The sequence below is a fragment of the Narcine bancroftii genome, chromosome 2 (assembly GCF_036971445.1).
Source record: "Narcine bancroftii isolate sNarBan1 chromosome 2, sNarBan1.hap1, whole genome shotgun sequence".
Lineage (NCBI taxonomy): Eukaryota > Metazoa > Chordata > Chondrichthyes > Torpediniformes > Narcinidae > Narcine > Narcine bancroftii.
In genome coordinates this window covers 201,937,080-201,963,231 of record NC_091470.1, presented here as the reverse complement: position 1 = coordinate 201,963,231, position 26,152 = coordinate 201,937,080, and the positions used below count along the sequence as shown (strand labels likewise).

Sequence of the window (26,152 nt, the reverse complement as noted above, 5' to 3'; positions counted from 1 at the left end):
TTCCAATTTCCAGGTTGACATAATACATTTTTTTGCTACGGCTCGAGCTATCTTAACAAATCTTTTTTGTGCACCATCCAAATCAATTCCAAATTCTTTGTTTTTTATGTTACTTAGGAGGAAGATCTCTGGATTCTTTGGTATATTGTTTTCTGTAATTTTATTTAATATTTGGTTTAGATCTTCCCATGAATTGTTGTTCCCATTTCTTTTTTACATTGAAAACATCTATCAGATACTGTTGGGTCCCATTTATTTAACTTTTGAGGTGTAATGTATAGCCTGTGTATCCAGTTATATTGTATCATACGTAACCTCGTATTTATTGTATTTCTCATCGTTCCAGAACATAACTTCTCCCATGTTTCCTTTTTTATCTTTATATTTAAATCTTGTTCCCATTTTTGTTTAGTTTTACCATTTGTTTCCTCATTCTCCTTTTCTTGCAGTTTAATATACATATTTGTTATAAATCTTTTGATTATCATTGTATCTGTAATCACATATTCAAAGTTACTTCCCTCTGGTAACCTCAGACTGCTTCCTAATTTGTCCTTCAAGTAGGATCTCAATTGGTAATATGCCAGCACTGTATCTTGAGTTATATTGTATTTATCTTTCATTTGTTCAAAGGATAAGAATCTATTTCCTGAAAAACAATTTTCTATTCTTTTGATCCCTTTTTTCTCCCATTCTCTAAAGGAAAGGTTATCTATTGTAAAAGGGAGTAACTTATTTTGCGTCAATATTAGTTTTGGTAATTGATAATTTGTTTTATTCCTTTCTACATGAATCTTTTTCCAAATATTGAGTAGATGATGTAATACTGGAGAACTTTTATGTTGTACCAATTTTTCATCCCATTTATATAATATGTGTTCAGGTATCTTTTCCCCTATTTTATCTAATTCTAATCTAGTCCAATCTGGCTTTTCCCTTGTTTGATAAAAATCTGATAGGTATCTTAATTGTGCGGCTCTATAATAATTTTTAAAGTTTGGCAGTTGTAAGCCTCCTTGTTTATACCATTCTGTTAATTTATCTAGTGCTATCCTTGGTTTCCCCCTTTCCATAAAAATTTCCTTATTATTTTCTTTAACTCCTTGAAGAATTTCTCTGTCAAGTGTATTGGCAATGCCTGAAATAGGTATAATATCCTTGGGAAAATGTTCATTTTAATACAGTTTATCCTTCCTATTAGTGTTAGTGGTAAATCTTTCCAATGCTCTAAATCGTCCTGTAATTTTTTCATTAGTGGATAATAATTGAGTTTATATAGTTGGCCGAGATTTTTATTTATTTGTATACCTAGGTATCTTATTGCTTGCATTTGCCATCTGAATGGTGATTCCTTCTTAAATTTTGAGAAATCCGCATTATTCATAGGCATTGCTTCACTTTTATTTACGTTAATCTTGTAACCTGACACTTCTCCATATTCCTTCAATTTCTTATATAATTTTTTTATTGATAGTTCTGGTTCTGTTAAGTATACTATAACATCATCCGCAAATAAACTGATTTTATATTCCTTGTCTTTTATTTTTATCCCTTTTATATTATTTTCTGTTCTTATCAATTCTGCTAGTGGTTCTATAGCTAACGCGAACAATAAGGGTGATAGTGGGCATCCCTGCCGTGTTGATCTGCTTAAGTTAAATTGCTTTGATATATATCCATTTACTGTCACTTTCGCCAATGGTCCCTTATATAATGCTTTAATCCAATTAATATACTTCTCTGGTAAACTGAATTTTTGCAATACTTTGAATAAATAATTCCATTCTACTCTGTCAAAGGCCTTCTCTGCGTCTAAAGCAACTGCTACTGTTAACGCTTTACTCCCTTCTACTGCATGAATTAAGTTAATAAATTTACAAATATTGTCTGTTGTGCGTCTTTTTTAAATAAATCCAGTTTGGTCTAGATTTACCATTTTCGGTACATACTCTGCTAATCTGTTTGCTAATAGTTTAGCTATTATCTTATAATCTGTGTTAAGTAATGATATTGGTCTATATGACGCTGGTGCGAGTGGATCTTTCCCTTGCTTTAGTATTAATGTAATTATTGCTGTTTTACATGAATCTGGTAAGCTTTGTGTTTTATCAATCTGGTTGATTACTTCCAGGAGGGGAGGAATTAATAAATCTTTAAATGTTTGATAGAGTTCTATTGGGAATCCATCCTCTCCTGGTGTTTTATTATTTGGTAATTTTTTTATTATCTCTTGTATTTCTACTATTTCAAATGGTTCTGTTAATTTATTTTGTTCCTCTATTTGTAATTTTGGTAGTTCAATTTTAGTTAGAAATTCATCTATTTTCCCTTCTTTCCCTTCGTTTTCAGTTTGGTATAATTGTTCATAGAATTCTCTAAAGTTTTCCTTGATCTCCTTTGGATTATATGTGATTTGTTTGTCTTTTTTCCTTGATGCCAATACCATTTTCTTAGCTTGTTCTGTCTTAAGCTGCCATGCTAGAATTTTGTGCGTTTTTTCCCCTAGTTCATAATATTTCTGTTTTGTCTTCATTATATTCTTCTCCACCTTAAATGTTTGTAGTGTTTCATATTTTATTTTTTTATCCGCCAATTCTCTTCTTTTGGTTGTATCTTCCTTCATTGCTAATTCTTTTTCTATATTTACTCTTTCCCTTTCCAACTGCTCTGTTTCCTGATTATAGTCCTTCTTCATCTTGGTTACATAACTTATTATTTGCCCTCTAATGAACGCTTTCATTGCATCACATAGTATAAACTTATCTTTCACTGATTCCGTATTTATTTCAAAATACATTTTAATTTGTCTTTCAATGAATTCTCTAAAATCCTGCCTTTTGAGTAACATGGAGTTTAATCTCCATCTATACATTCTTGGAGGGATGTCCTCTAACTTTATTGTCAATATTAAGGGTGAATGGTCCGATAATATTCTAGCTTTATATTCTGTTTTTCTTACTCTATCTTGCATACGAGCTGATTACAAAAATAGGTCTATTCTTGAGTATGTTTTATGTCTAGCTGAGTAACATGAATATTCCTTTTCATTTGGGTGTTGTCTCCTCCATATATCCAAAAGTTGCATTTCTTCCATCGATTTAATTATAAATTTGGTAACTTTGTTCTTTCTGTTAATTTTTTTCCCAGTTTTGTCCATATTTGAATCCAAATTCAGGTTGAAATCCCCTCCTATTAATATGTTCCCTTGCGTATCTGCTATCTTCAAAAAAATATCTTGCATAAACTTTTGATCTTCTTCGTGAGGTGAATATACATTGAGTACATTCTAAAACTCCGAATATATCTGACATTTTATCATTACATATCTCCCTTCTGGATCTATTATTTCCTCTTCTATTTTAATTGGCACATTTTTACTAATTAATATAGCTACTCCTCTTGCTTTTGAATTATACGACGCTGCTGTTACGTGTCCTACCCAATCTCTCTTTAATTTCTTGTGCTCCAATTCAGTTAAATGTGTTTCTTGCACAAATGCTATATCAATTTTTTCTTTTTTCAGTAAATTTAGCAGTTTCTTCCTTTTAATTTGGTTATGTATTCCATTAATATTTAAAGTCATATAGTTCAGCGTAGCCATTTTATACTTTGTTTATCTTCCCTTTCCGTTTCTCCATCATCACCTTTCCTTCTTATCCATTTCTGCTTTATTGTTTTGAACACTTTATAAGACAACATTTCTAAAACATCAAACATTTTCCTTATTCTCCTATTTAAAACTTCTTTAACCCCATTCTCCCCTCCCCCTCCTGAGTTGTCCTTTACCCCTTGTCGGACAACCACATCTCCCCTCTCCATTTGGATCTGCGAATTCACTCTCAAATGTCAGCTGATTTTGCAGTGACCGTAACTCCTCCCCACCCAGCCCCCCCCCAGAAAAGATTTCAATTTTCATATGTAACAAAGGTCACTCTTTTAATTCCCTCCTTATTCCCTCTATTCCATTTCCCTCCCTTATTAATTCTTGTCTATACTCTATATATTTTCTTCTAAATACGGATACATTCATGTATGCACACTATATATATATATATATATATATATATACACACACACACACACACACACACACACACATATATATCCCTTTACACACATACATATAGATCGTGGTCATTTTTACTCTTATTACATGTCTTCATCTCTCTGCTTGTTTTGTAGTTGTTCTGCAAATTTTCTTACTTCCTCTGGATCCGAGAATAGTCTGTTTTGTTGCCCTGGAATAATTATTTTAAGTACCGCTGGGTATCTTAACATAAAGTTATATCCTTTTTTCCATAAGATCGTTTTCGCTGTATTGAACTCCTTCCTCTTCTTCAGGAGTTCAAAACTTATGTCTGGATAGAAAAAAAATTTTTGACCTTTATATTCCAGTGGCTTTTTGTCCTCTCTTACTTTCTTCATTGCTTTCTCCAATATATTCTCTCCTGTTGTATATCTTAAGAATTTTACTAAAATGGATCTTGGTTTTTGCTGCGGTTGTGGTTTCGGGGCTAAAGTTCTATGTGCCCTCTCTATTTCCATTTCTTCCTATAATTCTGGTCTTCCCAGGACCCTGGGGATCCAATCTTTTATAAATTATCTCATATTCTTGCCTTCTTCATCTTCCTTAAGGCCCACTATCTTTATATTATTTCTTCTATTATAGTTTTCTATTATATCTATCTTCTGAGCTAACAGCTCCTGTGCCTCTTTAGCTTTTTTATTAGATTCTTCCAATTTCTCTTTTAAGTCATCTACTTCCATATCTACAAATGTTTCTCGTTTTTCCATTATTTCCACTCTTTTTGCCAACTCTGATATGGCCATTTCCATTTTATTCATTTTTTCTTCTGCATTCTTAATTCTTCTTTTTATCTCATCAAATTCTTGTAATTGCCATTCTTTCACTGATTCCATATATTCTTTAAAAAAAGATACATCCATCGTCTTGCTTTTCTCTTCTTCTTCCACTTCTTTCTGTTCTTCTTCCTCTGGATTGACCATCTGTTGTTTCCTTGTTTTCTTTTTACCCTCTTCTTTCTTGTTGTCGTTATTGTCTGTGTTCTGCACCTGCTGCTGTGCTGCAGGTTTCTCTCTCAGCTGTGGAGATCGACTCCGCAGCTGTTCCCCCCTCCCGTCAGTGTGTTTTTTTTTCATGCGCGGTTGCGCACTTTTACTCGGCTCTGTGAGCCATTTTTGTAATCCCGAGCCCGGGACTTCCACTGACCTGAGGGAGCGGGCCTCTCTCTCCGCGACGGGCCTCTTCGTACAGGTAAGGCCTTCACCTTCTTCTTCCGACGTCTTTCCTTCTTCTTTTCTTCCCGTTGTTTTTGGTTTTTCTTTCTTCGCTGCCATTTTCTCCACACTTTTACTTTCACTTTGTTTTGGTTTTTAAGTTTGTGCCTTTGCTTTTTCTCTATCTTTTTTTAACTTTTCTGGAGAGGGCTGGAGTTCCCCTACCGGCCACTACTCCATCACGTGACTCCCCTCCATGGAGAGTATTCTTAGAGATAATGTGTATAAGTACCAAGAGAGGCAGGGACTGATCAGGTTCACCCAACATAGGTTTGTGTGGGGAAGGTCATGTTTGACAAATCTTGTCGAATTTTTTAAGAAGGTGACTAGGCAGGTTGATGAGGGTAGAGCAGTAGATGTAGTCTATATGGATTTCAGTAAGGCCTTCGATAAGGTTCCACATGGAAGGTTGGTAAGGAAGGTTCAGGCACTAGGCATTAATGTTGAGATAGATGGGTTCAACGGTGGCGAGAAGGCATATTGCAGAGGGTCATGGTGTATGGAAGCCGGTGATGAACAGTGTGCCTCAGGGATAAGTGTTGGGTCCCTTGTTGTTTGTCATTTGCATTAATGATTTGGATGATGGAGTGGTTGGGTTAGTAAATATGCGTACGATATTAAAATAGAGTGGGGGGGTTGTGGATAGTGAAGATGGTTTTCAGAGACTGCAGGAGGATTTGGAGGCTTCGAAGAGTGGGCTGAAAGGTGGCCAATGGAGTTTAGTATTGAAAAGTGTGAGGTGCTTCATTTTGGGAAGAATAATCATAACAGGATGTATCCAGTGAAGGGGAGGGCATTGAGGAATGCAGAGGAACAGAGAGATCTTGTTTCATCGTTCTTTGAAAGTGGAATCTCATGTGGATAGAGTGGTAAAGAAGGCTTTTGGTATGCTGGCCTTTATAAATCAAAGCATAGAATATAAGAGTTGGGAAGTGATGTTGAGACTGTTGAAGGCATTGGTGAGGCCAAATTTGGAGTATTGTGCGCAGTTCTAGTGGTAGGAAGAATATCAATAAGATGGAGAGGGTGCAGAGATTTACTAAAATCCTGCCTGGATTGCAGTATCTAGAATACAAAGAAAGATTGAGTCGACTGGGTCTTTATTCATTGGAGCGTAGAAGGTTGAGGTGGGATTTGATAGAGGTATTTAAAATTATGAGGGGGATAGACAGAGTAGATGTGAATAGGCTCTTCCCCTTGAGGGGAGATTGGAACGAGGGGTCATGAGTTAAGGATTAGGGGGCAAAAGTTGAGAGGGAGCTTCTTCACTCAGAGAGGGGTGGCTGAGTGGAATGACCTTCCGGAAGAGGTAGTTGCAGCAGGGTCAATTTGGTCATTTAAGAAAAAGTTGGATCAGTGCATGGATGTGAGGGGATTAGAGGGTTATGGTGCAGGTAGATCACGTAGATCGGTGAGGACTAGAGGGGCTGAGATGGCCTGTTTCCACACTGTCATTGTTACGTGGTTATATGCTGTAGCCACTGACCCCAGATGGTGGAGCAAATGCAGGAACACAAATGTGCTGAAGAAACTCAGCAGGTTCACATCACATCTGTGGGAAGTAAAGGGTCACCAATGTTTCGGGCTTAGGCCCTTCGCCATATTCAAGCAAAAACAGGCAGGCGCTTGAATTAAAAGGTGAGGGAAGAGGGGGGCAGGGGGAGGAGCAAAGGCTGATGGCTACAGATGGGTGGGTAGATGAAAAAGAAGCTGAGAAGTGATAGGGGGAGGTGGTGTTAAAGTGGACCTGAGGTGCTCCAAAGCAAACATGAATGCAGCTGTAAAAGCATATTTTTAAACTTTGCAAAGGGTAAAAACTCTGTCACAGTAAGAGGCACAGCCACAAAGGAGACTGCTTCCTTGCCTTGGGGCTTACAAAATCACTTGTTTTATCATTTCTTATCACTAGTTTCGAGAATGTTCAAAGGGACTCCTCCTTATAATTCGTCAATGAGTCTCACACCACTCACATCACTTTCCCAAACAGGGAGCTTCTTATCAGTTTCCAAGTTGTAATGAGAAAGGAATGCACACCAAGGCCTCAGCCCATCCCTTTTCACATCCATCCACCATTTTAAGCTACATTTTCCATTTCAAGCTTGCATCTTCATTATATTCTAAAATCTACTTTCTCAGGTTCAGCTCTCTGAATGGAGAGTGAGGGGGTGGAAAGGAGACGGAGGGGTAGGGAAATAGAGAAATCCTGAGGAAAGGTTGAACAGATATTATAGCAGGCGATGCTGATGCTGTTTGGTTGGAGGGGACCCAAACGGAATCCAAGATGCTGTTCCTCCAATTTGCAGATAGTCGCGGTTTGACAGTGCATAGACAGCCATGTCAGTGTGGGAATGGGGTGTGGAATTGAAATGGTTGGCAGTGGAGGTCCTTGCTGTTGCAGCGAACAACGTGAAAGAAGTGAATGTTTCAGATGACTGGTGAGCTCATGGTGTGGGCTGCTTTGTTTTTGATGAGAATGAACTTAGAAAAACTGTTGGAGCTCCATCCATCTGAGCAAATGGAGAATATTCCATTTAGCACCCGGCTTGTGTCAAGGGCCTTGTAGATGTTGAGAAGACCTTGGGATGACGCCAGGAGCATGAGTCACTTGCCATACATCCTCTGCAGATGACCTGCTCCTGGTTCAGTTCAGTTTCTGTTCAATGACTCCCAGAAAAGTGATGATAAATGCTGCGAAATGTCAAGAGTAGGTGGTTAAATGGTCTCTGTTCTACCCAAGTGCCTTCTAGTCTTTGTTAACAGACGCAAGCTACTCCATTTGCTGAAGATTTTAGAAAGGAAATGGACATCGGGCAACGTGATTAGTGTAGTTGTGATCGCAACAACACTATCACAGCACTAACGACTCAGGTTCGAATCCGCTGCTGTCTGTGAGGAGTTTGTGCGTTCCCCCCATGTCTGCGTGGGTTTCCTCCGGATGGTCCAGTTTCTTCCCACCCTTCAAAGGTATATGGGGGTTGTAGGTAAATTGGGAGTTTTTGGGTGGCACGGGCTCGTGGGTCAGAAGGGCCTGTTACTGTGCTGTCCGTCTAAATGTAAAATTTAAATATAAACAGAACATACATGACGTCACATGCAACTCTGAGATTCATTTTTCTTGTGGGCGCGGCAGAATTACCACTTGTTGGTAGTGCAAAAATTAACTGCACACAGCACATAAATCATCCACACTTTGAATGTTCTCATGGGAAAAAGGTATTAATGAAGCAAGTGACAGTCGTTGGGTGTAGCGACCGCATATCCTGAGAAGACTGAAGCGAGCAAGACTATCGGTCTCCATCATGTCAATCTTGTACAAGAGCTCTATCGAGAATGTCCTGGCTGTCTGCATCACTGTAGAGAAATGGAGTGGAGGTCAATCCACAGGATCATAAGAATGGCAGAGAGGATCATTGGATTTTAAATAACCCTGCTGAAGAAATTTCTCCGCATCAGGAGAATGAGGGGAGGATCTCATTGAAACATTTCGAATGGTGAAAGGCGTGGACCGAGTAACTTCTGCCTCAGAGACCCTCACTGATCCACTGCCAAGGTCACTGTCCCATGGACCGTCTCCTCTGCTTCTCTTTCTCGAACGGGGATTGGACTCACTGTTTTCTGGTGCCCTGCGCCAGTCCCCTGCTTTCCTGGAGACTCCAATCTCACATGGCCACTGCCCATCATAGCCACCGTCATCTTGGGCCCAGAGTTCAAGGTTGCAGGATTTTAAAATAGACCACCGACTGCTCTTTTAACAGGTCTTTTAAATCCTACACTGAGCCGACAGCAGTAAGTCTGGGCGGTTGACCCAGCAGGGGAGCGCTGTGACTTCACCCCCTGCTTTCCCTGGGTCTGCTGTTATAGCCGCTCCGGCAGTATCGCCTTTTTTAATCCAGTCTAACAATGCAGCTTTCTAACAAAAAGATGAATAGATGTCTTCTCTCTCTCTCTTTGTTACTTATTTCCAGAAGGTGACAATTTGCTCCATTTCACAATCTAATTTTCTTCTCATCGGCACTTTTTATTGGGGAAACTGACCGCATGAAGTGTTTCCCTGTCTGAATTCTCAGATCAGCAAATTAAAATAATTTGTTCAATGGGTTGATATTTCTAACTTGGCACACTGGCAGAAATGCCATGTTGATTTTGTCAGTTAGGTGTGAACGCACGCAAGACTGGCACGCCGCAAACTTTGGAAGGGAATGCAGAGACTTTGTGACGTGCATACTAGCAATAGGCATTCCTTTTCACCCATTGAAATATAGAAACAAAAACATGTTTCATGGGGAAAAAAGCCATGAAAAGCGTAATTTCTTTGAGTTACAGGTAGACATTTTGTCCTTGTAATTGTAATTTTTAATTTAGACATACAGCAATGGTAACGGGCCCTTTCAGGCCACAATCCTGTGCCACCCAATTGACCTACAATCCCTGGTACATTTTGAACAGTGGGAGGAAACTCGCGCAGACTCGGGGAGAACGAACGGACTCCTTACAGACAGCACATGATTCACACCCCAGTTGCTAACACAGTTACAGCATTGCGCTAACTACTTCGCTAACAGTGCTGCCCTTGATTAGGGGATGAAGAATTGTGAAAGGGATGTGTGAATATAGCTGGGGGATGGCCTGAAAGGGGTCATTTTACGCAGTCTGTGGGCATTTGTGTTCTGTGTAATTCTTCAATGACCAGCAGGGAATTTGGTTTGCATGTTCGAGCTTGAAGAGTATTACTTCTGATGGTGAACGAGTCAAACATTAAAGGGGGCTTCTTTGACAGCTAATCATGGTAATGCAGTTGGGAAGACTCCAGTCTACCACCCAGAGAATATTGTCATAAGGAATGAAACACTAAAGTCTGCAGATGCCGTGACTGAAGTAAAAGCACAATGCTGGAGAAACTCTGCAGGTCAAACAGTGTATTTAGCCAAGATACAGATACATAACCAACTTTTCAGGCTTAAACCCTTTATCTTGAAGAAACATTGGTTATGTATCATTATCTTTGCTCTATAAAGTACACTGTTTGACCTGCTGAGTTTCTCCGGCATTGTGTTTTGACTTCGTTACAGGCCCAAGTAGCAAAGGAGCATTTGGAACACACTTCAGTACCTCAAGACCCTGCATCAGACACACACAAAGGCCCAGTGTAAGCAGCAGAAGGTCTGAAAGATCAGATTATTACTTAAAGGGCAAGCAATTGCAGTTTGCTGCCATGCAGAAGGACTTGGGAGGGCTTGTGCATGATTGGCGAAAGGTTGATTTGTAGGTGCAGTGGGCTATCAAGGAGGCAAATGAAATGTCAGCCTTCGTTGCCCAAGAGATTGAATTTAGGACCTGGGAGGTTCTGCTGTAATGGTACACGGTCCTGGTGAGGCGGCATCTGGAGAACCGTGTGCAGTTCTGGTCTCCTTACTTGAGGAAGGATGGACTGGCTTTGGAAGTTGTGCAGAGGAGGTTCACCAGGTCGAGTCCAGAGATGAAAGCGTTGGCCTATGAGGAGGGGTTGAGTCACCTGGGACTGTACTCATTAGAGTTTAGAAGAATGAGAGGGAATCTTATAGAAATGTGTAAAATTATGAAAGGCATCGGTAAGATAGAGGTAGGTAAGTTGTTCCCATTAGTGGGGGAGACTAGAACTAGGGGGCATAGCCTCAAAATTCAGGGCAGTAGATTTAGGATGGAGATGAGGAGGAACTGCTTTTGAAGCAGTGGTATCGCCGATGATATATTCAAGACAAGGTTGGATAGATTTTTACATACTGGAGTTAAGAGATATGGGAAAAAGGCAGGCAGATGGAGATGAGCCGAATATCCAATCAGCCATGATCATATTGGATGGCGGAGTAGGCTCGACGGGCTGGATGACCGACTCCTGCTCCTGTTTCTTATGTTCTTATGACACAGATAAAGGATTACATTGTCAAGCTTTTTCCATCATTCAAATGGACCCTGGCAATTTGTACCTCCATTTGGATATTTTCCAATGTCTTGGTGCTGTTGACAAATCCAAACCCTCATCTTGACCTGAAAATCAAGTTTTTCCAACATACTCACTTTGAGGAGAATTCTGTGCCAGCTGAAATTATAGTAATCTCCATTGTAACTTCCAAAAATATTAAGACATATAATTAAGAAAGATAAATTTGTAGGACATTGAAAAAATAAAATGACTAATTTGAATAGCCTTTTTCTCAACCACAATGCTAAATTCTGTTTCATTGTGTAATCGTGTCTGGATTTCCAGCAGGCATTTAATAAGCAAAGAATACAGTCATACCTATCTACCTCATTAGTGACTAAATAATGAGTTTCATTAGTCAGCCTTTATCACTCTGTTCACAAATCCTTGCAGATTCTTCAACTGGCTCAAACAATCAAATGCTAAATCATTCTGTCCCCCCCATCTGTTCCTTTTGCTTTTTACTTTTCGGCCCCACTGCACCACTCCCTTGCCGATGTGTCTGACCATTGCCTTATGGCACTACCAGACTGAGACCACCCGCAGATTGGAGAAACAACACCTCATATTCCAGGCACCTCCAACAGGATAGCATAAACATCAGTTTCTGTTTCCCCCCCCTCAGATCTTTCCCTATTACTCCTATTCTCTAGCTCTCTTGTTTCTCTTCCTTTTCTCTCTTTTTTCCTTCCCCCTGCTCTGAATCCACAGAGCCCACCCTCCCTTTTCACCTTCCCTCTCTCCTGGCCTCTCTCCATATCCAATTAACACCTTTTGTCTGTCGGTGTGTACTCCTCCCCTGCCCTTTCTTTTAATTCAGACCCCCTCCCTGCTTTTCATGTGCCCTGAAGTGCTCAAGCCCAGAATGGGGGTTATATTATCTTTGCCTCCTGTGGAAGCTGTGAGACCTGCTGAGTTCCTCCAGCATTTTTGTATTTTTGCTTTTAAAATTCATCCCAATCTCTCTGATGTGTGATTTTTTTTAATTGGGTTTCCATTGTAGTATAATTTGAGATGTATTATATTTCTTTGCAAATCTCTAAAATTAAGCAGTGCAAAGTATTTGCAGAAACGATTTAGGATGGCCCTGTTAGTGTAGCAGTTAGCACAATGCTATTACAGTGCCTGCGACCCAGGTTCAAATCCGTCGCTGTCTGTAAGGAGTTTGTGCATCTCCCCGTGACTGTGTGGGTTTCCTCCGGGTGCTCTGGTTTCCTCCCACTCTTCAAATAAGCGTATAGGATTGTAGGTTAATTGGGCGGCACCGACTTGTGTACCTGTTACTGTGCTGTATGTCCACATTAAAAATTAAATTGGAATTACTTGTCTTCCTGTGAACAGCACAAGCATTGTTGCCTTTATATTTTCAGCTTGTACCAGTCATCTTTTATTGATTACATTGTGTACACTGCAAATTGGAAACTCCTTTTGTATCTGTAAACATTTTTGAAGTGGAATTTCTGTTACAGAACAAATTCTGTCAAGACAAGGATGTTTCTGAACAAGCACATGCATAATGGGCTTAAAAGCAAATGGAATTTTGATTGCTGTTTTCTGATTCTAAGAAATATACGTTTTGTTTTCGTTCTTTGTAGAACTTCTTCGTTTGTTATCCTGCCTGTATATGATATGCACGGCATCCTTCTGAGAAACCACATCTCTGCTGCATTGATTCTTTTTTCCATTGCATTTGTCATGGTCCATGACTCGCAGCCAAACATCAATATGGGAAGAATTTGGCAGCTGAGAGTTCTAAGGCAAACGTCATTTGCTTCTTTCTTGTTCGTTAGGATGTTTCTCATTTCTATAAATGCTGTTCTTGCCATTGCTAGTCTTCCTTTTACGTCTATTTCGCATTTGCCATCAGATGTTCCCCATGATCTAAAGTACGAGAAGCTATGAACTTGTTTCAGGATTTCATTTCCCAATACGATCCTACAATTTAGAAAATCCGGTTTCTTTGATATTACTTCAGTTTTCTTTTTGTTTAAAGTTAGGCCAACTCTGTGTTAATGGGAGATAGACAACAGACTCGCCAAGGCAAGTATCACCTTTGGAAGACTACACAAAAGAGTCTGGAAAAACAACCAACTGAAAAACCTCGCAAAGATTAGCGTATACAGAGCCATTGTCATACCCACACTCCTGTTCGGCTCTGAATCATGGGTCCTCTACCGGCATCACCTACAGCTCCTAGAATGCTTCCACCAGCATTGTCTCCGCTCCATCCTCAACATTCATTGGAGCGACTTCATCCCTAACATCGAAGTACTCAAGATGGCAGAGGCCGACAGCATCGAATCTACACTGCTGAAGATCCAACTGCACTGGGTAGGTCATGTCTCCAGAATGGAGGACCATCGCCTTCCCAAGATTGTGTTATATGCCGAGCTCTCCACTAGCCACCATGTCAGAGGTGCACCAAAGAAGAGGTACAAAGACTGCCTAAAGAAATCTCTTGGTGCCTGCCACATTGACCACCGCCAGTGGGCTGATATCGCCTCAAACCGTGCATCTTGGCGTCTCACAGTTCGGCGGGCAGCAACCTCCTTTGAAGAAGACCGCAGAGCCCACCTCACTGACAAAAGACAAAGGAGGAAAAACCCAACCCCAACCAACCAATTTTCCCTTGCAACCGCTGCAACCATGTCTGCCTGTCCTGCATCGGACTTGTCAGCCACAAACGAGCCTGCAGCTGACGTGAACATTACCCCTCCATAAATCTTCGTCCGCGAAGCCAAGCCAAAGAAAGAAAGAATTTCTGTAAATTTACTTAAACTCTTTGTTATCATTACAGTATGATCTGCATAGCAGAGGTTGTTGATATTGTGTCCTCTTATACTTATTCCAGGTAGGTCTTATCTGGAAGCAGATAGCAAAGATAAAGATACATAATCACTGTTTCAGGCTTGAGCCCTTCATCAAGGTACGAGCAAAATGTAGGCAGACGCCTGAACAAAATGATGAGGGGTTGGATGGGCAGGGGGAGGAGCACGGGCCCACAGGCAAGATAAGGGAGGGAGGGCGCAAGAGAACATTGAAGGGGTAGGTAGGTCTGCAAATGGAGAAGGAAGCCGGAGGAAAGAAGTCAGAGGGAAGGGGGAGGGAGGAGAATGGGGAGTGGGCTAGCAGAAACTGGAGAAGTCTATGTTGATGACATCCGGTTGGAGAGCGCCCAGACGGAAAAATTAGGTGTTGCACCTTCAGTTTACAGGTGGCCTTGATTTGGCTGTGCATAAGGCCATGGACAGACAGGTCATCGTGGGAGTGGAGCACAGAGTTGAAATAGTTGGACACTGGGTGGGAGAACCCTGTCAATGATGTTCCCCTCCCCCCCCCCATTTTCTCTTGAACTCTCCCTCCGTTATCCACCCATTATCTCCTGTCCCTCCCCCACCATTTTATTCAGGCGCCTGTCTACATTTTGCTTATACTTTGATGAAGGGCTCAAAATTGAAACATTGGTAGTATATCTTTATCTTTGCCATTGTATATAAAGTATGTTCTTTGACCTGCTGAGTTTCTTCAGTGTTGTGTTTTTACAATAAACAAGGTCTTTGTTTAGTGGATCAATTCCCTATTTTGATTCAATGTTTCCTTTGCATCACTAACGCTCAAATAATCCCAGTTAGCAGCTTGTTGAAGCTGACAAATTTGAGTGTAGAGGTGTTTACTTCTATTCCTGTTGCTTGCAGAAATGACCAGTCTGGTGTTGAGATCAAGATGACTTTGTTAACTTGTTATTTGACTTCTGGAATGAGGGATTTGATGCTATCGTTGATGGAAGGACCTGGGCAGTAAATCAAAACTGCAGGTGCTGTGATTGTAGTAAATACAGCTGCTCCTCTACTTAAGATGGCTTGACTTGTGATTTTTCAAAGTTCCATGTTTGTCGCATGGTGGTCGGTGTTGGTGTGACTGTTGTTATTGGTTATCATGCATCTTGTCATGGTGGAGAAGCTTGTGTGGTCCTGAGAGCAATGCTCCTGGTCAAGCCACCCAGGGCGATATGGTCGAGGGTGAGGTCCCTGACAAAGAAAAATCCAACCAAGACCTCAATGGTGAAACAGGCGGAAGTTACTCTGAACTCAAGGCTGTGAGGGTGGATAAAGGGTGCAACAAATCCATCAGCTCCAATCATTGTGGTCAAGAAACTCAGCAGGCAACACAGTGTCCACAGGAGGCAAACCTTTGGGGCCTGAGCCCTTCGTCAAAGTATGAGCAAAAAGCAGGCAATAGAAAGGCAGGGGGGGCGGAGGGAAGGAGCACAGGCCAACAGCAAAGAGGACGTGATTAGGAGGGTAGGAAAGGGAGGCTGAAAATTGATCAGGGATGGAGAAGATAGCTCTGTGAATGCAGAGCTGGAGATAAGTCGTAGGAATAGGGAAAGAAAGAGACAGAGGGGTGGAGGAGGAGGCGAAGGGAAACCAGAGAAGTTGATGTTTATGTCATCTGGTTGGAGGATGCCCAGACAGATGTGGTATTGTTTCTCCAATTTGCAGGTGGTCTCAGTCTGGCAGTGCATGAGACTATGGAAAGACGAAGGCACAGGAATGGTGGGGGGAGGGGAGGCACCTGGAGATCCACACTGATGCACCAAGCAGAATGAAGAAGCTCTACAAAGCGATCTCCTAGTCTGCGTCCAGCATCTCCGATTATAGAGGAGACCACAGCGCGAGCACCGGAAGCAGTAGATGAATGCCACAGATTCACAAGTGAAATGTTGCTTCACTTGAAAGGGCTGTGGTGTGGATGCAAGTGAAGCATTTCCACTAACTACAACGTACTTCCCCTCTTCTTTCATGGAGATTGCGCCCTTTGTGACTCCCTCGACTACTCATCCCTTCCAACCAATCGTACCCATGTTACCCTTCTTCCCTCTTTCCCCCACCTTTTTTATTTGGGCACCTGCTTTTTGCCTCCTATGGGACCTGCTGAGTTTGTGCATTCGTTACTCTGCACATTTTGTTTCCTTGTCACCTGTGTGAGCAAGTTAATCGTGATCAATTCTGTGATGAAGGTGTCCATTCGAGGATTTTTATCTGTGTTGGCCTTCAAAGTACAGCCTTCATTATTTCAAATAAAGCCAAGATTGAAAAGCATTTTCTGAAATGTAAGGGAAATACTGTTCCTGAAATTTAAATTGTAGTAATTGTCTATTTTTTTGCAAATTCTGTTTTTGGAGTCTAAAGATATTGTCAAGTCTTTCATTCACCATGGGTTTGATTTTGTTTTTATTGGCCCATATATTCTAATACCTTCTTCTCTTTGGCTTGGCTTCGCGGACGAAGATTTATGGAGGGGGTAAAAGTCCACGTCAGCTGCAGGCTCGTTTGTGGCTGACAAGTCCGATGCGGGACAGGCAGACACGGTTGCAGCGGTTGCAGGGGAAAATTGGTTGGTTGGGGTTGGGTGTGGGGTTTTTCCTCCTTTGTCTTTTGTCAGTGAGGTGGGCTCTGCGGTCTTCTTCAAAGGAGGTTGCTGCCCGCCGAACTGTGAGGCGCCAAGATGCACGGTTTGAGGCGATATCAGCCCACTGGCGGTGGTCAATGTGGCAGGCAGCAAGAGATTTCTTTAGGCAGTCCTTGTACCTTTTCTTTGGTGCACCTCTGTCACGGTGGCCAGTGGAGAGCTCGCCATATAACACAATCTTGGGAAGGCGATGGTCCTCCATTCTGGAGACGTGACCCATCTAGCGCAGCTGGATCTTCAGCAGCGTGGACTCGATGCTGTCGACCTCTGCCATCTCGAGTACTTCGACGTTAGGGATGAAAGCGCTCCAATGGATGTTGAGGATGGAGCGGAGACAACGCTGGTGGAAGCGTTCTAGGAGCCGTAGGTGATGCCGGTAGAGGACCCATGATTCGGAGCCGAACAGGAGTGTGGGTATGACAACGGCTCTGTATACGCTTATCTTTGTGAGGTTTTTCAGTTGGTTGTTTTTCCAGACTCTTTTGTGTAGTCTTCCAAAGGCACTATTTGCCTTGGCGAGTCTGTTGTCTATCTCATTGTCTAATACCAAATAGAATATAAAAGGTGCAAAATTCAAAACTGCAGACATCAGGTGTAAGTGTATTTTTAAAATGTATCTTTAATTCAGAGATACAGGATGTTAAGTGCCCTTCCTGCTCACGAGCTCGCCCCACCCAAATACACCCACATGACCAATTAACCAACTAACCCCGTGCAACTTTGGAACGTGGGAGGAAACCGGAGCTCCCGCAAGAAACCCACGTGTACTGTACGGATTCCCTCGCGCTGGATTGGAACCTGGGTCCCTAGCGCTGTAATAGTGTGGTGCTAACCACTCTCAAATTGTGCTGCCCCACAGACCTTTGGGGGGAAATGAAGCTCGGGGAAGAGGAGCAAGGGGATTTATCCTATGAAATGGAACATTTTAAAATCAGACAGGAGGAATTTGGATATATTTGTATCTGAATTGCCGTTGTTTAATTTTCTTCTCTCTCTTTGCTGCAGGATCCTGCGGGTATTTTTGAACTAGTGGAAGTTGTTGGAAATGGCACTTATGGACAAGTCTACAAGGTAATACAAAGGTGTCTTTTGCTTTTATAACTGGAGCCTATTTGGAACAATTCTGCCAGATTCTGGAAAATGTACTTTAAAATTGAACTTTTTGCAATTATTTTGTCAAACATCTCATTTCCCTGTCACGAGGCAGCACAATTCAAAGCCGGTGCTGTCTACAGATTTTGTATGTTCTCCCTGTGTCTGTTTCTGTTTCCTTTCGTGCAGGGTTGTAGGTTAATTGGTGTGTTTGGGCAGAACAGGCTCATGGACTGGAAGGGCCTGTTACCGTGCTGTGTCTATAAAGAATTTTTTATTTGTGTTTTTAAATTTTAACATTCATCACGGTAACAGGCCCTTTTGGCCCACAAGCCCATGACCCCCAATTACACTTAATTGACGAACTGCCCCTCTACATTTTGAAGGGTGGGAGGAAACTAGAGCACCCGGAAGAAACTCACACAGACACAGGGAGAATGTACCAACTCCTTACAGCCAGAACCAGATTCAGTATGCTCTGATTGCTACGCTAACTGTGCCCGTCCTGATCTTGGGTGATTTGTATCTTTTGGGACTCTTCAGAATGTATGTGCTTAGGTCACATTTCTAGCGCAATGAATTTTTTTTATAAAGTCCAAAAATGTGAATGTTTTTTTTTTTAAAAAGTCTCGACTTGAACAGTGATTACTTAGGGAAGATGTTGCTCTAAACTATGGCACCATCGAAAAAGTTACAGGAGAGCTTGTATTTGCTTCAATTACTGTCGAAGATTTTAGTGTCTATGTTGAACGTTTAATGGGTTTGGAGGCGGAGGGGAGAAAATGCCACTGTGTACATTCAAGAGGGAAATGTTTGTGTGTATTTTGATTGATAAGGTTCACAGTGTGAAAAATAAAAGAATTACTGTCGAAGATAGACTGACCAATGATCAGCATTTTTTCCACAATGGAATTTTCCTTCCAATTTTCCAGCCAGACAGGTGGACGTGTTACAAGTAGCTATAATTGTGCAAAATGTTGGGAGCATAACATTGAGATGGATGTATTTCAGTGGAAGTCGATACATGCTAAAACCTGTATTGAGGGAGAGATTGGACTTAAGATGGGTGTAACTTGTATAGTCGGTAACTTGTGTAAAACCTTTCTTTGACATCTTTCCTGAACTTTTTTACGAATTGGTGGATTAGAGAGTACATAAGTTAGAGGGCGGCATTGCCAAACTGCCGATGGGAATATTGATTCAAATGACAGTTCCTTAAAATTGGAAATAGAATTTGTCATGAACATGTCACGAAATTTGACGTTTTGCAGCAGTGTTACTGTACAAATATTTCTAAAACCACATTTTAAAATAAATGATAAAAGTGAATGAACAAGACAAAGTTAGCTAATTTCTGTGGCTGATGAGGGAGGGAAAGAAGCTGTCCTTGTGCCACTGAGAGCTCATCTTCAGACTCCTGGACCTTTTTCCCCGATGGTAGCAGAGCGAAGAGGACACGGCCTGGGTGGTGGGGGTCCTTGAGGATAGAGGCTGCTTTCTTAAGGCACTGCCTCTTGTAGATGTCCGTGATGGAGTGAAGACTGGAGCCTGCGATGGTGCAGGTCAAGTTAACAACCCCCTGTACGTTCCATGAATGTTGGAAAAGATTGTATTGATTGTTGAAATTACTTTAAGTCTGTAAAAAATAAAAATAAAATATTCAAAAAGAGATTGAATACCAAACTACACCTAAAAATCGTATCCAAGATCACCTTTCATCCAGGTCAACATTCGCAGAGCCAACCACTCCCCGATACATTCTCACCCTTCCTCTCCTGTCCTCCTATCCATGTCTAATTATCTCCCTTTCTTGCCTTCTTACCCCAGCCTTTTTATTCAGGCACCTGCCTGCTTTTTACTCGTTCCTTGAAGAAGGGTTCAGGGCCAAAACATTGGTGATCTATCTTTTCCTCCTAATGACACAGTGAAGCCTGCTGAGGTGGTTCCAGCATTTCTGTGGGTTTTGCTACAATCACAGCGTCTGCAGACTTTCATGGTTCACCCTCCCCAAGCCATAGAAAGGTTGTTTCCCATGGTGGGAGAGTCTAGGACAAGAGGGCACATCTTCAAGATTAAAGGGCGTCCAGAACAGAGATACAGAAGAATTTCTTCAGCCAGAGGGTGGTGAGGAGTCACGTGATGGAGTAGTGGCCGGACGGAGAACTCCAGCCCTCTCCAGAAAAGTCGGGAAAAACAATAGAAAATACAAAGGCACAGAAATAAAAGTTAAAGAAAAGTGAGTATAAAGGTGGAAAGAAGATGGAGACAAAAGAAGAAAAATCAAAATCAACGGTAAGAAGAGAGGAAGAGAAGACAACGGAGGAAAAAGGTGAAGGCCTTACCTGTCCGAAGAGGCCCGCTGTGGAGAGAGGAGCCCGCTACCTCAGGTCGGTAGAAAAAGAACTACAACAATGGCTCACAGAGCCAAGTAAAAGTGTGCAACCGCGCATGCGCGAGGAATCGCGCATGCGCGATGCGCATGAAAAAAAACACACCGACGGGAGGGGGGACCAGCTGGGGAGTCGATCTCCACAGCCGGCAACGACAGCTGCAGAACACCTGCAGCAAGAAGAGACCACAGAAGACAATAGAAACAAGAAAGAAGAGAAGGAAAGGGCAACAAAGAAACAACAGATGGCCAACCCAGAGGAAGAAGAAGAGGAAGAATACAGTGAAATAGATGAAGGGAAAGGCAAGGTAAAGGATATACTTGCTCTTGTTAGAGGATACATGGAGTCATTTAAAGAATGGCAAACACAGGAATTCAATGATTTAAGAAGAAGAATAAACAACACAGAAGAGAAAGTGAATAAAATAGATATGACCTTAACAGAAATGGGAAAAAAAATGGACAAGATGGAAGAACGGGCAGTAGCAGCAGAAATGGAGGTAGAAGACTTAAAAAAGAAATTGGAGGAATCTAATAAAAAAACTAAAGAGACACAAGAACTACTAGCTCAAAAAATAGATATAATGGAAAATTATAACAGAAGAAATAACATAAAGATAGTGGGCCTTAAGGAAGATGAAGAAGGCAAGAATATGAGGGAGTTTATAAAAGAGTGGATCCCTAAGACCCTAGGATGTCCAGAACTACAGCAAGAAATGGAAATAGAAAGGACACATAGAGCATTGGCCTCTAAACCACAACCACAACAAAAACCAAGATCTATTGTAGTAATTCCTAAGATATACTACAAGAGAAAAGGTACTGGAGAAGACAATGGAAAAAGTAAGAGAGGGCAACAAACCACTGGAGTATAAAGGGCAAAAAATCTTCATTTATCCAGATATAAGTTTTGAACTCCTAAAGAAGAGAAAAGAGTTCAATACAGCAAAGGCGATTTTATGGAAGAAAGGGTATAAATTTATACTGAAGCATCCTGCGGTACTGAAAATATTTATTCCAGGACAACAAAACAGACTGTTCTCGGATCCAGAAGAAGCACGAAAATTTGCAGAACAATTACAAAAATAGACTGAGGGATGAAGACGGGTAATGAGAGTAAAAATGATCAAGATTGATATGTATGTGGGTAAAGACAAAAATAGACTGAGGGATGAAGACGGGTAAGGAGGGTAAAAATGACCACGATTGATATGTATGCGGGTAAAGAGGTATAAGAGTGAATAGAGACAATGGGCATACGTGAAAGTATCTGTAATTAGAGGAAAACATAGATAGTATAGACAAGAATTAATAAGGGAAGGTAATGGAATAGAGAGAATAAGGAGGGAAGTAAAAGAGTAACCTTTGTGACATATGAAAAGTGAAATCTTTTCTGGGGGGGCTGGGTGGGGGAAAAGAGCGGTCACTGCAAAATCAGTTGACGCTTGCGAGTGGATTCGCAAATCCAAATGGAGAGGGGAGATGTGGTTGTCCGACAAGGGATAAAGGACAACTCAGGAGGGGAAGGGGAGATTGGGGATAAAGAAGATAGAAATAGGAGAATAAGGAAAATGTTGGATGTTGTAGGAATGTTGTCTTGTAAAGAGTTGAAAATAAGAAAACCGAAATGGAAAAGGAGGCAAGGTAATGATGGAAAAACGGAAAGAGAAGATAAACAAAATATAAAATGGCTACGCTGAACTATATGACTTTAAATATTAATGGAATACATAACCAAATTAAAAGGAAGAAACTACTAAATTTACTGAAAAAGGAAAAAATAGATATAGCATTTGTCCAAGAAACACACTTAACTGAATTGGAGCACAAGAAATTAAAGAGAGATTGGGTAGGACATGTAACAGCAGCATCGTATAATTCAAAAGCAAGAGGAGTGGCTATATTAATTAGCAAAAATGTGCCATTTAAAATAGAAGAGGAAATAATAGATCCAGCAGGGAGATATGTTATGATAAAATGTCAGATATATTCGGAGCTTTGGAATCTACTTAATATATATTCACCTAACGAAGAAGATCAAAAGTCTATGCAAGATATCTTTTTGAAGGTAGCTCATACGCAAGGGAACATACTAATAGGAGGGGATTTCAATCTGAATTTGGATCCAAATATGGATAAAACGGGGAAAAAAATTAACAGGAAGAACAAAGTAACCAAATTTATAATTAAATCAATGCAAGAAATGAAACTTGTGGACATATGGAGGAAACAAAACCCAAAAGAAAAGGAATACTCATACTACTCGACTAGACATAAACAAGAATAGACCTATTTTTGTAATCAGCTAGTATGCAGGATAGAGTAAGAAAAACAGAATATAAAGCAAGAATGCTATCGGACCATTCACCCTTAATACTGACAGTAAAGCTAGAGGACATCCCTCCAAGAATGTATAGATGGAGATTAAACCCCATGCTACTTAAAAGACAGGATTTTAGAGAATTTATTGAAAAACAATTAAAAATGTATTTTGAAGTAAATACGGAATCAGTGGAAGATAAGTTTATACTATGGGACGCAATGAAAGCATTCATTAGAGGGCAAATAATAAGTTATGCAACCAAGATGAAGAAGGACTATAATCAGGAAACAGAGCAGTTGGAAAGGGAAATAGTAAACATAGAAAAAAAATTAGCAATAAAGGAAGATACAACCAAAAGAAGAGAATTGGCGGATAAAAAAATAAAATATGAAACATTACAAACATATAAGGTGGAGAAGAATATAATGAAGACAAAACAGAAATATTATGAACTAGGTGAAAAAACAGACAAAATCTTAGCATGGCAGCTTAAGACAGAGCAAACTAAGAAATTGGTATTGGCAACAAGGAAAAAGACAAACAAATTACATATAATCCAAAATAAATTAAGGAAAACTTCAGAGAATTCTATGAACAATTATACCGAACTGAAAACGAAGGGAAAGAAGGGAAAATAGATGAATTTTTGACTAAAATTGAACTACCAAAACTACAAATAGAGGAACAAAATAAATTAACAGAACCATTTGGAACAGTAGAAATACAAGAGATAATAAAAAAATTGCCAAATAATAAGACACCAGGAGAGGATGGACTCCCAATAGAATTCTACAAAACATTTAAAGACCTATTAATACCGCCCCTCCTGGATGTAATCAACCAGATTGATTAGACACAAAACTTACCAGATTCATGTAAAACAGCAATAATTACAGTGATACTAAAACAAGGGAAAGATCCACTCTCACCAGCGTCATATAGACCAATATCTTTGCTAAACACAGATTATAAGATAATAGCTAAACTATTAGCAAACAGATTAGCAGAACAGGTACCGAAAATGGTAAATTTAGACCAAACTGGCTTTATCAAAAAAAGACGCACAACAGACAATATTTGTTAATTTATTAACTTAATTCATGCAGTAGAAGGAAATAAAGCACCTGCAGTAGCAGTTGCTTTAGACGCAGAGAAGGCCTTCGACAGAGTAGAATGGAATTATTTGTTCAAAGTATTGCAAAAATTCAGTTTACTGGAGAAGTATATTAATTGGATTAAAGCATTATATAAGGGACCGTTAGCGAAAGTGACAGTAAATGGACATGTATCAAAGCAATTTAACTTAAGCAGGTCAACGCGGCAGGGATGCCCACTATCACCATTATTGTTTGCGCTAGCTATAGAACCACTAGCAGAATCGATAAGAATAGATAATAATATAAAAGGAATAAAAATAAAAGACAGGGAATATAAAATCAGTCTATTTGCGGATGATGTGATAGTGTACTTAACAGAACCAGAACTATCAATAAAAGAACTATATAAGAAATTGAAGGAATATGGAGAAGTGTCGGGATACAAGATAAACGTAAATAAAAGTGAAGCAATGCCTATGAATAACGCGGATTTCTCAAAATTTAAGAAGGAATCCCCATTCAGATGGCAAATAAGATACCTAGGTGTACAAATAAACAAAAATCTAGGCCAATTATATAAACTCAATTACAATCCACTAATGAAAAAATTACAGGACGATTTAGAGCATTGGAAAGAGCTACCACTAACACTGATAGGAAGGATAAACTGTATTAAAATGAACATTTTTCCAAGGATACTATACTTATTTCAGGCATTGCCAATACAACTGACAGAAAAATTCTTCAAAGAGTTAAAGAAAATAATAAGGAAATTTTTATGGAGAGGGGGGAAACCGAGGATAGCACTAGATAAATTAACAGAATGGTATAAACAAGGAGGCTTACAATTGCCAAACTTCAAAAATTATTATAGAGCCGCACAATTAAGGTACCTATCTGATTTTTATCAAACAAGGGAAAAACCAGACTGGACGAGATTAGAATTAGATAAAATAGGGGAAAAGATACCTGAACACATATTATATAAATGGGACGAAAAATTGGTACAACATAGAACTTCTCCAGTATTACACCATCTCCTCAATATATGGAAGAAGATTCATGTAGAAAGAAATAAAACAAATTATCAATTACCAAAACTAATATTGACGCAAAATAAGCTACTCCCTTTTACAATAGACAACCTTTCCTTTAGAAAATGGGAAAAAAATGGGATTAAAAGAATAGAAAATTGTTTTTCAGGAAGTAGATTCTTATCCTTTGAACAAATGAGAGATAAGTACAATATAACTGGAGATACAGCGCTGGCATATTACCAACTGAGATCCTACTTGAAAGATAAATTAGGAAGCAATTTGAGTTTACCAGAGGGAAGTAACCTTGAATATGTGATTACAGATACAATGTTAATCAAAAGATTTATAACAAATATGTATATTAAACTGCAAGAAAAGGAGAATGAGGAAACAAATGGTAAAACTAAACAAAAATGGGAACAAGATTTAAATATAAAGATAAAAAAGGAAACATGGGAGAAATTATGTTCTGGAACGATGAGAAATACAATAAATACGAGGCTGCGTATGATACAATATAATTGGTTACACAGACTATACATTACACCGCAAAAGTTAAATAAATGGGACCCAACAGTATCTGATAGATGTTTTCGATGTAAAAAAGAAAGGGGAACAACAATTCATGTAATCTGGACATGTGAGAGAGTAGAAAAATTTTGGGATGATCTCAATCAGATATTAAATAAAATAACAGAAAACAATATACCAAAGAATCCAGAGATCTTTCTCCTAAGTAACATAAAAAATAAAGAATTTGGAATTGACTTGGAAGATGCACAAAAAAGATTTGTTAAGATAGCCCTAGCCGTAGCAAAAAAATGTATTATGTCAACCTGGAAATTGGAAGATAATTTGAAAATACAACAATGGTATATAGAAATGAATAAATGTATTCCATTAGAAAAAATAACATATAGTTTAAGAAATAATATTGAAATATTCGAACAAGTATGGGAGCCTTACATTAAATACAATAGCGAAAACCTACCGGGAACAAACATTACCTAAGTTGATGGAAGGAGAAGAAAAGAAAAGAATGGACTCAGTAGAATTTCTGGTGTATTTTTGTTGAATGACAACATTGTCTGACTGGCTTAATGCAACCTTGATTGTATACCTAAAATGGATGAGGGGGGGGGGGTGGGGGGGTGGCTTGGGAGGAGGGAGGGGGGGGAGAAAAAGTCACTGTATATGTGTGAAAAAGAAAAAGTGTATATCATGGCTAACGTGATTTATGGTGTGAAAAATAAAAAAATTTAATTAAAAAAAAAGCCAGAGGGTAGTGAATCTGTGGAATTTTTTTTGTCACAGGCGGTTGTGGAGGCCAAGTCATTGGGTCTACGTGTATTTAAGGCAGAGATCAATAGGTTCTTGATTAGCCAGAGCATGAAAGATTATGGGGAGAAGGCCAGGCAGTAGGGCAGAGTGGGCAAATGGATCACCTCATCATTGAATGGCAGGCAGACTCTATAGGCCGAATGG

At 40.0% G+C, this 26,152-nt stretch overlaps 1 protein-coding gene across 4 annotated transcripts in view; it reads left to right on the top strand.

Annotated features, from left to right (window-relative positions):
* Positions 1-26,152, top strand: part of LOC138755002 (misshapen-like kinase 1) — a 406,606-nt gene that overhangs the window by 52,057 nt on the left and 328,397 nt on the right. For all 4 annotated transcript variants that reach the window (XR_011351978.1, XM_069920129.1, XM_069920126.1 and 1 more), the window contains exon 2: positions 17,735-17,800. Coding sequence is in view for 3 of the 4 variants with exons in the window: in XM_069920129.1 (XP_069776230.1) it covers positions 17,735-17,800 (66 nt within the window). In the remaining variant the exon portion in view is untranslated. The remainder of the gene's footprint in view (positions 1-17,734; positions 17,801-26,152) is intronic.